This window comes from Bidens hawaiensis, unplaced genomic scaffold (genome assembly GCF_021521415.1).
Source record: "Bidens hawaiensis isolate Kalapana, Puna unplaced genomic scaffold, B.hawaiensis_p1.1 tig00003356_1, whole genome shotgun sequence".
NCBI classification, from domain to species: domain Eukaryota; kingdom Viridiplantae; phylum Streptophyta; class Magnoliopsida; order Asterales; family Asteraceae; genus Bidens; species Bidens hawaiensis.
Window position 1 is genome coordinate 600,854 of NW_027491185.1, and position 12,349 is coordinate 613,202.

Below are 12,349 nucleotides of genomic sequence, written 5' to 3' on the forward strand. Positions count from 1 at the left end.
TGGTGTTTAAAAATAGATAAATAAATTTTAAATATAAAAATTAATTCTGGAAATATTTTTATAAAAATCCCCACTGTCAAAAAGTGATTTGTGCAAAATTTCAAGATCCGAGATTAAACGGATATTTATTTGTGCTAAAAAGAAGATAAAAACAAACTTTTAAAGCTTAAAACGCGTAAACCGGTAAAGTTCGCATAAGCGAGCTGACTGGTGTATAAAAACTCGAAAAATGAACTATTTTCATATAATTGAGTTAAATAAGTAAAAATGAATCATCCGAAAATAATTCGGATGATTTGAGTAATTTTTACCCGATTTAACAGTTTCCGGTGCATTAAAGACGGAAACGGGTCCCGCGGCCAATCGGGGCGTCTAAACCGAGCTCTAATTTCACAACTTTAACTAAATTATCAATCAACAACTATTTTCGGGTCGGGTGTGATCAAACTCATTTTTGAAACGTAAAAACGAATAATTGTGCTAGGCACGCAAAACGGGAAAAACGACTAATGGTAATTTTGACTATTGAACTCTAAACGATATCACAATCTGAGTTCGTAGAAGTGTTTCTGGAATAACAGTGTCCCCAGATGTACCGGTTAACACGGTTAAAGTTATATTAATAGTGATTGTATAGTAACGAGCTTAGGGATCGTATTACAGATCCGGATTAATAGCTCACATACTGTGTTACTGCTTGCGATAAGGTGAGTTTCACGAGCCCCTTTTTCTGAATGTGTTTTTAAATATTTTCCCGGGGCGGAAAGCTTGTTATTATTGAAATGTTTAAGTACATACTGAACACATGGAATTGCGTGAATTTATAAATATTTGATTGTACGGGAATCGTAAGGAATGGGTACAGTACTGGGTTAACAGTGTCCCCAGAGGTCCCTAGAGGTGTTTCTGGGTTAACTTTGCCCCCGTAATGAGTACTGTACTGGGTTAACAGTGTCCCCAGGGGTCCCTAGAAGTGTTTCTGGGTTAACTTGCCCCCGGAATGGGTACTGTACTGGGTTAACAGTGTCCCCAGATGTCCGTTAAAGTATAATTAAATCGCTAATATATGATTATTATAATGATTTGTCACAGTTGTGTAAATTAGTGAAACTCACCAACTATTCGTAGTTGACCCCTTTTCTTTACATGCTTTCTAGGTACTCCCAAACTGGAATAAGTGCTACATGCTTAATGATGCGTGCTTTTTGTGGAAGCTTAGTGATCATTTTGTATTAAATATGTTATTGTACTGTTGGTAAAACCTATGTGTTAACGCCTAGACGGGAACTAAACTTGGAACAATGTAATATGATGTAAATTAATGTAGTGGTGTTTTCTTTATAAGCAATGCTGTTGATATCAGATGTGTCTGTTGCATCCCGTTTACGTTTCCGCTGCGGTTACGGGGTGTTACACCCAACCCCGCCACCACCACTACCTTCACTAGCCTCACCACCACCCCACTATAAACCCATCTCGGTTTAAACTACACGAAACTTCCACCACCGACGGGTTTTCTTTGCCGGAGGAGGTTAAGAAGGGTATTATCAGGATTATGACAGTGGTTTGTGGTGGTGATGAGGGTGGAGTTGGTGGTTAGGAAAAATAATGTGGAGAATTAAAGAAGAAGATGAAGAAAATAAAGATGAAGAAGATAAAGTTAGGAAAAATAATAATATGGACTGACCAGATAAGAAACATTAAAAAACAGTCTTGGTAGACTGTTTATTTAAAGTGAATTAAGTTAAAAATATGGTCGGAACAGACGAGATTTTTAAAAATCTCGTCTGGTGTGTCAGAACCTTTACACATGTCAGCTTTTGATTGGTTTAAAAATATGGTCGTTTATTTTCCCAAAGCGTCTGGTCAGTACATATTTGATGGGTTAGTTTGGGAATGTGGACATAATTAGGATCATTTTTTGTTCTCTTTCTTATTTTGGATCATTTTGAAAATTGTTCCTAGATTAAACCATATAGATATGTATCATATGTTTGAATAAGTTCAATTCATTTAACTTTGCTAATATGGGATTCATGCTACAACCTTTCTTATAGACCAATTTGGATATCACAAATTGCCTTTTACTTTTTAATTAATTTGAATAACGAACTAGATACCAACAAACAAGTAACAAGACTTGCACAATCTATCGTAAACCTTTTAAAAGTATTAAACTATGATTTAATACCTAGAATACGTGAATAAATGCACGCATTACATACAAAAGGACTATATAATCAAATATATTGCATTAAACTTGTTTTCACGTGCTATTGATTTGGTTGTCCAACCAGAGCAAAATCTTTAATATCTAGGTTTGAGAGAGGGATGTTTATTGTTCAAATCCAAAAAAAAGGTATTAAAGAAATTTACAGTTCAAAAATAAAACCTATATTCACGTAAAATACTAAGTTTTAAAATATCTTTTAAATTATAAGACTAAAGGGTATGGTTCATATAAATCACCCCTCGTTCATCACGCCAGCGCTACGTCAGCTTTGCCTCCCTCATTCTTCGGTACCCTTCAACGAGGGCTATGGATCATTTCCCTCATTTTCCATCATTCTCTACCATTCCACTATTTAAAATTATAAAAAATTAAAAAATAAAAAAAAAACTGATTGGTCACTGACCAGCAGCATGACCATAGTCAGTGGCCTCATGTCACTACTGAAATGAGATCATCCACAATAAGGTATTTTTAGGCGGTGTTTTTGATGCCTGTCCACATCATCAGTTTTTTTCTTATTGTGGATGTAGTTTTTATGATACGTTTTTTAGTTGAGTTTTTTCATATGAACTCCCAAAAACACCATTTTTTCTAGGTGGTGGGGCCAGGTTGGGGCGGGGGATCTTGAATACTTTTTTTTTTGGTTAAAGATGGTGATCACATGACAATGTTTTTGAGTGTTTCTAGGATTTCTTACTGCATGAGTTTTTGTTGTTTTTAAAAAAATAATGTTTTTATGACGTGACATCCGACCAGACATGTTATTAGGTGTTTTACGGGATGCTTATTGTAGATGACTAGATAGGTGTTTAGTGGCCTTATTTGAATAAGAGGGCTACTACGTAGAATCAATGAAGGTTGATCACGTATTCATACCCCACCAACTTAATGAAAGTAATATCACTAAAAAGTAAAGTTTTATTTGATATGAATAATATTTTTTGAACAACCAACGAATAAAGCTCAACTATCTCAAACACCCAATGATAAAAGACAACCTTATACGTTCACGATCACATACAATGTTAGGTAGCCCAAGCGGTAATTATCCCAATAAAAGAGACGGGGTTACGTCCGTCCACATGCAAACGCGTTCATTCCCTAAATACGTATGTAGCTTCCATAAACGTACATTAACCCAACTCATAATAATAAATCATCCCCATTTTCCGTTACATTAATTAATTAATTCGTTCCGTCCGTTATTCTCTCACTCTCAAACCCTAGCTAATCAATCGATCTTCATCATCTTTATTAATATCATCATCAATCGATATATCAACCGGTGTTTGCAATGGAGACACTGATCGATCTGGTGAACAAGCTACAGAAAGCATGCACAGCGTTAGGCGATTTCGGTGACGAATCCTCCACTCAACTTCCTACGCTTTGGGACGCCTTGCCTACCATCGCCGTCGTTGGCGGTCAGGTATATATATATATATATATGCAATTCGCAACGTGTTTTGATTATACTGTATTAGGTATATAGAGTTACGTAAGTTACGTTTGTGTGTATACATGTTTATGAATTATGATGTTACAGTATACTAGGCTCATTTCGAGCTCTTTTTCTAAGCTTGAGCTTGGCTTGTTTCGAGCTGTTTTGCTAAAACACGAGCTCTGCTCGTTTTGACTTACTAAGCACGGCTCGTTTCATAAATTTTGTATGAGATGTTTTTGTTATAAATTTTGAGTTGAAGTGTTAATTGATCTAATTTAACTCCTGATAACTGTTATTGTCAGTTATTAATTAGCTTATATATATGTTTTCAAATATTTGTGTGTATTTTGGGAAGAATTTTAAGCATGCCTAAGCTCGACTCGAGCTCATGTAGTACGTTAATCGAGCAAAAGCCTGGCTCGAGCTCGGCTGTGCTGTGTGAAATCAGTACATAGAAGTCTAAAACTGGTCAAACTTGCAAATACCCAAGGCTCGCTAAAGCTCGATGAGCCTAAGCGAGCTTCTAATACAAGGCTCAAGCTCCGGCTTGATAACTAAATGAGCTTTATTTGAGGCTCGAGGTCGGCTCATTCAAGCTTTTATCGCTTCGATCTCAAGTATCTTGTGATCAGCTAAGCTCGTTTTGCACCCCTAGATGTGACATATGTTAAATGATTAATGTGACTCATCATAATTTTTTTTAAAGAGTTCTGGAAAGTCATCTGTGCTGGAAAGTATCGTAGGGAAGGATTTTTTACCTCGTGGATCTGGTAATTAAATATTCAAATTTGTAGCATAAATCCGTGTATAATTAACTATAGCAATAGAAAACATCTATATTCAGGGATTGTTACACGGCGTCCTCTTGTTCTACAACTTCATAGGGCTGAAGAAGGAAGAGAATATGCAGAGTTTGCTCACCTGCCAAGAAAAAGGTTCACTGATTTTGGTATGATCAACATAATTATATGGCATTTTATTCAATATAAGTTGCAAGCTTTATTGAAATGCAAAGCTCAAGGTTTTATGTTGTGTAGCTGCTGTGAGGAAGGAGATTGCTGATGAGACTGACCGAGAGACGGGTCGTACCAAACAGATTTCATCTGTTCCTATATATCTCAGTATATATTCTCCCAATGGTAGGATATAAATCTATAATCATGTTTTATGACCATAAAATATCTTTTCTGCAGCTCTTGGTCACAACAACTTACTACTTTTATTTTATATATTTGACAGTTGTAAACTTGACCCTGATTGACCTTCCTGGTCTTACAAAAGTAGCTGTTGGTGAGTTTACATAATTCATTTTGCTATTTTGGTAACATTTCTGTGATCAAATATTCAAATCTTAAAGTTTTACTTATATGATGTTTGTAGATGGTCAATCAGATAGCATTGTGCAAGAAATTGAGAATTTGGTACGGTCCTACATTGAGAAGGTATATTGTTTTCAGATTATTCTTAAAAACTGGACATTTAATTATTTAGGTAATGTATTATTATATCATAATTAATAACATATTATCCTTCTTTTCTTACAGCCTAATTGCATTATTCTAGCAGTTTCTCCTGCTAACCAAGACCTTGCAACATCCGATGCAATCAAAATTTCTCGTGAAGTGGACCCGAAAGGTAATATATAAATCTTCTCCTTACCATAATATGTTATTATTTATTTGTTTCTAAATAATACCTTTTTTTTATAATTTTAGTTTTCTAATTAGTTAAAATCTTAATTTATACACAGGGGAGAGAACTTTTGGTGTTTTGACAAAGATTGATCTTATGGACAAGGGTACTGATGCAGCTAATGTAAGCCAGCCTTCACTCTACAGTTCATATATTATCTGAATCAAGCATATTGCTTCACAACACAAATATTTTGGGTTTACGCTATAAAATCGAACTTTCTTTCCTGAAAGTGCTAATTTGACAACTTACCTTTTTACTTTCAAAATGGCCATTACACTACAAAATCTGGTTCCAATATGTAGAATTGTAGGTATGTGAACAAACTGAACAGTTTAGTGAACCATTCAGGGGGGAGTTTGTTTATTTAATAAATGAACGAACATGGATAGAAAAGTTTGTTTATTTAGTTAAATGAATGATCATGAAAACATGTGCCAATCGCTTATTTAAATTCGTTTATGTTTATTTGAGGTCGTTCGTTCACATTCATTAAAATTTTTTTAGGACCAACACATTGTTGTTCACATTTACTTTTATTTAGTTGTAGTTCAGTTTAGGTCATTCATCTGTTTTCATCTATGTTCGTTCGTCTACGTTTGTTTATACAGTTAACAAGCGTTTGTTTGTTTGCTTAAAGATAAACGAACAAACAAGAACATGCCCTGTTCGTGTTCATTTGGTTACTTTACAAGCCTATGGCAATATGCGGAATTTGTTAGGCCGATTTAACTGTAGGCCCTGTTCTTTGTGTTTGGCAGATACTAGAAGGTAGATCATATAGGCTAAATTTCCCTTGGATAGGTGTGGTCAACCGATCTCAAGCTGATATCAACAAAAACATTGACATGATTTATGCTCGAAAGAGAGAACGAGAATATTTCACTAATTCACCTGAATACAGTCATCTTGCCAACAGAATGGGCTCTGAACATTTAGGAAAACTTCTTTCCAAGGTAGATTAAATCGTTTTCATCAGGGTTTTTGTTTTCTTTTAAAAGATACACAATTTCTCACAATGATTCATAATTTCAGCATTTGGAATCTGTCATTAAGTCTCGAATCCCGGGTCTTCAGTCTCTTATTAGCAGAACAATCATTGATCTTGAAACAGAATCAAGCCGCCTTGGGAAGCCCATTGCTGTTGATGCCGGGGTAAGTTCGTGAATCATTTGGTTTATGTTCGTTTATTTAACAAACGAACAAACATGGACGAAGGTTTTTGTTCATGTAGTTAAAAGAACGCACATGAGCAAGTCTTGTTCGTGCATTTGTGTTCATGAATGTTTTCTTACGTTCGTTCATTTATTTCATTTATGTTTGATTTTTAAGCCCGCTAAAATTTATTATAGTTTTAGAAATTAAAATATTACTCATTACAACTTAGTCAAGTTTTGTTACCTTTTTAGTCCAAGCACATTGTTGTTCACCTTTACTTTTAATGGTGTCAGCTCATTCTTCTCTGTGCAGTTAGGTTTACGAACTGTTCGTTTATATTATTAACGAGTGGACATAAACGAACAAGAACATGCTCATTTTCTTAACCAACGAACACGAAACAACAAAACCTGTTCGTTTAACTGTTCGTGTTTGATCATTTGTTCAGTTTGTTGACAAGCCTGAGCATTTCCTATATTTATTTGTTCTTTCTTTATATTTTATCGTATGGTGTTTATAATGTTTTTCAGGCGAAATTATATATGATAATGGAGATCTGTCGTGCTTTTGATCAGATTTTTAAAGAGCATCTTGATGGCATGTATGTATTAGAATACTTTAACCATTTCATGAGTCTTGATAGTTATTTTAACAACTTTTTTTATAAATTTATGCAGACGACCGGGTGGTGAAAAAGTGTATGGTGTATTTGATAATCAACTACCTGCTTCTTTAAAAAGATTACAGTTTGACAAGCAACTTTCACTGGAGAATGTGAGAAAGTTAATTACTGAAGCTGATGGATATCAGCCTCATTTAATAGCCCCTGAACAAGGCTATCGCCGTCTTATTGAATCTTCCTTAGTTACCATCAAACCTCCTGCTGAGGCTGTTGTTGACGCGGTATGCAAATATGTATTAGATAGTGTGTAAACGAGCCAGGCTCGGTTTTTTTAACCTTCAAAAGCTCTGCTCGTTTCGAGCTTTGTTTCTAAAGCTCGAGCTCGACTCGTGAGTAGATTTTCAAGCTTGAGCTCCGCTCGTGGGTAGATTTTCAACCTCGAGTTTGGCTCGGTTATTACTTAATGATAAATTTATATGTAATTTTTTATTATATAAATATATATTTAACATATAATATTGAATATATATATGTATATCATAGGCTCACGAGCCTGCTCGAGCTCGATAAGTAAAGCTCATGCTCGGGCTCATTTCTTAAAAAGAAAGCTTAGGCCCAAGCTCGTCTAGGCTCGAGCTCAGCTTGATTCAAGCTTTATTTTTAAAGCTCGACTCATTTTATGCTTTGTTTCTTAAGCTAAGCTTTTTATCAAGTTTTATTTTTAAAGCTCTGCTCGGTTCAAGCGTCAATTCTAAAATTTGGCTCGTGAGTAGGTTTTCAAGCTCGGGATCAGCTAGTTTATTATTGATTTATTAATTTATATACACCTTTATCTAATTACTTCATCATAGTTTTATATATAATTATAATTGTCATATAAGTATATATTTAACATGCTAAATAAAAATTATATAAATAATAGGCTTGTTTAGGCTTGTAAGCAAGCTCAAGCTCGATAAATGAAGCTTGGGCTCGGGCTCATTTACTAAAGCAAGCTTATTTTTAGGCTCGATGTCATTTAAGCTCAGCTCAATTCAAGCTTTTAGCGAGCCAATCTCGAGTAGCTCACGATCGGCTTGGCTCGTTAACACCCCTAGTTTTTGATAAAAACAACTTAAATCTTTTTGTTGTTTTACTTTTTATTGATTTCAGGTTCACAGCATTCTGAAGGATTTGGTTCGAAAGTCAATTAAGGAGACCGCGGTGAGTCTTTAAAGACCCTATGTGTGATAATAACACCTTAATATTCATGTATTTTAATTGGTACTATTGCTGATTAATGTAGGAGTTGAAACAATTTCCTTCACTTAAGGTGGAAGTTATGAATGCAGCATGTGAGTCATTAGACAGAATGAGGATTGAAAGCAAAAGAGCTACATTACAGTTAGTTGACATGGAAAGCAGTTACTTAACAGTTGATTTCTTTCGAAAGCTTCCACAAGACGTTGAGAAGGGCGGGAATCCAACTCATTCGATTTACGATAGATACAATGACACTTATCTTCGTCGCGTTGGTATGTATTATTGACACAACTCATAAGTCATAACATTGTTAAAAACTCATATCTTATTTACACAAAATGCAGGATCAAATGTTTTGTCATATGTTCACATGGTGGTTGGAACTTTAAGACACTCAATACCTAAATCTGTTGTGTATTGTCAAGTCCGTGAAGCCAAAAGAAGCTTACTCGATCGTTTCTTCACCGAATTGGGGGCAAAAGAGGTACATTTGTGTTTTATATAGGTTAACTAGAAGTAATAACTTGAATATTTTGGTTGTTATGATATTTTGATTTATTTTGTTTGTAGGGAGGACAACTGGGTAAAATGTTGGATGAAGATCCGGTCATAATACAAAGGCGTCAAAACATAGCAAGGCGGTTAGAGCTATATCGGGCTGCACAGTCTGAGATTGACACAGTTGTATGGGCTAAGTAGATTGAGTCGTCTCGTACATATCATTTTTGGATCATGTTTTTTTGTTTGGAAACGGATTAGCGACCATTTACTTTTTTGGTTAAAAAAATTTTAGACGATTTGATATATGCTCGTAAAATTTTAACAAAAAATTATATTTGTCAAAGCAAAAATCAATATCAAATACAGTATATCCTTTTAAAATAATTAAAGTTTCATATTTATGGATTTTATAACCAAGTTTTGAAATTATTCATTTATTCCACTCAGGTCACTCATAAAATATTTTGTTTCAGTATCAAGTACCTAAAATTTCCTTTTTATTCCAAGCGTATATGTTTTACCTGTATAGCAGGTTATCTAGGAATTTTTTATTTTAAAGAGTTTGATATTGCATAATATTTTTTTAGAAATTTAAAAAAAAATAGTAAAAACTTGACAAAATAAATTTTAAATTTTGAAAAATTGCAAAAAAAAAAAGAATAAAAACTGAGAAGCTGAAAAAAAAATCTTAATAATTGCGAAAAGTTACTAATTCTACTATTGTATCGAAGCAATTATTAATTCTACTATTAAGTATTTTAATATCACCTAACTATCTTTTTGATTTTTTTTTTTAAAATGGTGTTTTTATACAAAACCGTAACTTAAATTTTCTACTATTTTTTTTTGCCATTTTTCGCAATTTAAAAATTATTTTTCTCAACTTTTACTATTTTTTTTCAATTTTTAAAAAAATATTTTGAAATGTCAAAGTATTTAAAAATTAAAAAAAACCTAGATAACATGCTATCCATGTAAAATATATAGGATTAGAACAAAAATAAAATTTTAGTGACTTAATTGGAACAAAATATTTTATAAGTTACCTAATTGGAAAAATTTAAAACTTGATTACTATTGTATGGATCATACAAGTTTTTCCAAAGGGATTTGTCGTGGAGGTTTGAATCCTTCAGATCAGATGGTGGATGGATGTATGGTCTGCAAAATATCACAAGAAAGAAGGTATGGTGTGGGTTAGAATGGAGAGATGCTCTTAGCTCAGCAGTGGCGGATTCAGGAAATTTTCTAACCGGGGTCGGGAATTTTTATGGTCGGTACTAATACAACTGTCGGGTCGAATCGGGTCGGGTCATATATAAAAAAAAAGGATTACCAAACAAAATATTAGATAACCAATATATTAAAGTTGTTCTCTACGAGTTTTCATTTTTTGAAATCTAACCATTACATCATCTACTTTAACATTGATAAGCAAGTCTTTCTCAATGTAACAAATACAACTGTTGCTTAAATTTTCATCACCTCACATACTTCATCACCGAAAAGGATCTTTCAACGGTTGTGGTTGCGACGAGTAATATGAGAGCTAACTTCAATAAACGATACAACAATGTTGCAATGCAAAGGAATGATGTTTCTTTGTTTGAACCATCAATTGAACAAGACTTGCTAAACCATTCAAGTTTTTAAATCGTTTATCTCCTTTCAAATTATCGATGTATGTCGCGAGTTCAACCGGGAGTCTTCTTTTATCACTTTCATCAAAATCATATGGGTGTTTCTTTGTTTGAACCATCAATCTCGTAAAAATTGTGTAGGGTTTGAGTTGGGTTTTGGACTTAAAAATTGGATTGGGTATTAGACTAATGGACTTATTAATATTAAAGTCTAGTTTAATAGAAAAAACTGTTTATATAATTATATTTATAAAATTTTCATTGTATTTTTATTACGGTTAGTCTCAAAATCTCATGGGGCTCGTCTTGAAATTACAGGGTTCGCCTTCCAAATTTCATAGGGGTCGGGGTCAAATTTTACAGGGATCGGTCGAAAATTTTCCGATATACCATTAAAGTTTTTTTTTTTCACAGGAGACGGGGACATCCCTCCCTTACAAGTGAGTCCGCCCCTGGCTCAGCTAAGGACCATTGTCGCCTTCATAAAGGTCTCTCAGTGCATGAGTGCATGCATCAAGAGAGTGTGATGTAATGGAGATTTCGAGCGTACCGTTACTTCGTTGATATGAGATCGTATTTATAGTCGAGCTTGTTCGGTGTTGGTGATCTATTACTTGTTCACATGTCAAATTTGGGTAGTACGCTTCCTGCTATTGTAGCCATGGTGGAGATCGTGGATTGGTCCCCAATATGTTATGCCTTTTGTCCCTTGTGCGGGTCTCATCGTCTTATTGAATGTTTGTCCTGACATTCTTTCTCTCACTCTATATGTTCTCTTGTCCTCATGTTTCAGGTTTGAATTTGAGTTTGGTACCATACCTCATCAACAACAAGGGTGAATTGGCAAATTAAACAGTTGACCTTTATGGGGTATAATGGTCTTTTTCACTCTTTTTAACAGTCAACGAGTGGTGTGGGTTGTCTCGAAATAGAGTTGGCTGTTGGAGGTCGCATCTTGCAATTTGATGTTCATCCTATGGGCACAAATTGTAATTAACTCAAAAGTATGTATTTGAATTATACGGCAGAATGACATAAATATAAAAGCAAAATGTTGTAAATGAAAGTTGGATAAAAAAAAATACTCAGATAAACACAAATATAACAACCATTTATCGTAATAAATTGTCATAATTGTTATTATCAAAGAAACAAAAATATACTACTAAATCATAATATTCCAGCAAAGGTGTCTATTAGCGGTCCGTGGAAACAAATCGCTGCTGTCCCAAGGATCCTCGAGAGCTTAAATGTCGATACCCGTCTTTGGTTCAAAGGGAGAATTGGGTGCGGCTCTGGTATAATGTTCTGGTTGGATTATTGGATTGGTGATGAATTAATATCCACATCGTTCCCTGCCTTATTCGCACTGGAAAGAAACCAGCGCTGCACTGTCGCAGACCGGGTCTGGATGGGCCCTGCGGGTGTGGGCTTTTCGTGGAACTGGAAGCGGGTTGGGTTGTCCGATGTTGAAGCTGCTGAATTGAGTGAATTGTTTGTTTTTCTGGGGGATGTGGCGCTGAATGGGTCAAAGGATAGATGGGTTTTCACTCCTAATGGGTTGTGCGGCTTCTCTGTAGGTACAGTCAAACTACTAATCTTTGAAAACAGACAGTACCAGCTGCAATCACGTTTCGTATGGTCTAGATGGGTTCCAAAAAAGGTTTGCGTAGTGGCGTGGCGAGCGAACCTCGATCGACTTCCTACGGCGGCTGCACTACAAAGGCGAAGTATACCTATTGTGAATGATCTGTGTAACTTCTGTCATTTGCAAATGGAATGTACCGAACATGTCTTCACGGGCTGTCCGTTTGTTT

At 34.9% G+C, this 12,349-nt stretch overlaps 1 protein-coding gene across 1 annotated transcript; it reads left to right on the forward strand.

Moving 5' to 3' along the window:
* Positions 1–3,527: 3,527 nt before the first annotated feature.
* Positions 3,528–9,160, forward strand: LOC143623158 (phragmoplastin DRP1A-like). Its single transcript, XM_077094126.1, has 16 exons — positions 3,528–3,662; positions 4,384–4,447; positions 4,522–4,626; positions 4,715–4,816; positions 4,917–4,967; positions 5,058–5,119; positions 5,222–5,312; positions 5,428–5,492; positions 6,131–6,325; positions 6,405–6,524; positions 7,058–7,128; positions 7,205–7,430; positions 8,302–8,352; positions 8,435–8,663; positions 8,736–8,875; positions 8,962–9,160. The coding sequence occupies exons 1-16, from the start codon at positions 3,528–3,530 to the stop codon at positions 9,088–9,090; spliced, it is 1,836 nt and encodes a 611-aa protein (XP_076950241.1). The 3' UTR covers positions 9,091–9,160.
* The last annotated feature ends 3,189 nt before the right edge of the window (positions 9,161–12,349 follow it).

Bases quoted from the DNA above. Each gene is read 5' to 3' on its own strand.
- LOC143623158 (XM_077094126.1), top strand. From the start codon at position 3,528: ATGGAGACACTGATCGATCTGGTGAACAAGCTACAGAAAGCATGCACA. The intron at 5,313-5,427 runs GTAATATATAAA...ATTTATACACAG, and splicing joins TCGTGAAGTGGACCCGAAAG to GGGAGAGAACTTTTGGTGTT. The intron at 6,326-6,404 runs GTAGATTAAATC...TCATAATTTCAG, and splicing joins TAGGAAAACTTCTTTCCAAG to CATTTGGAATCTGTCATTAA.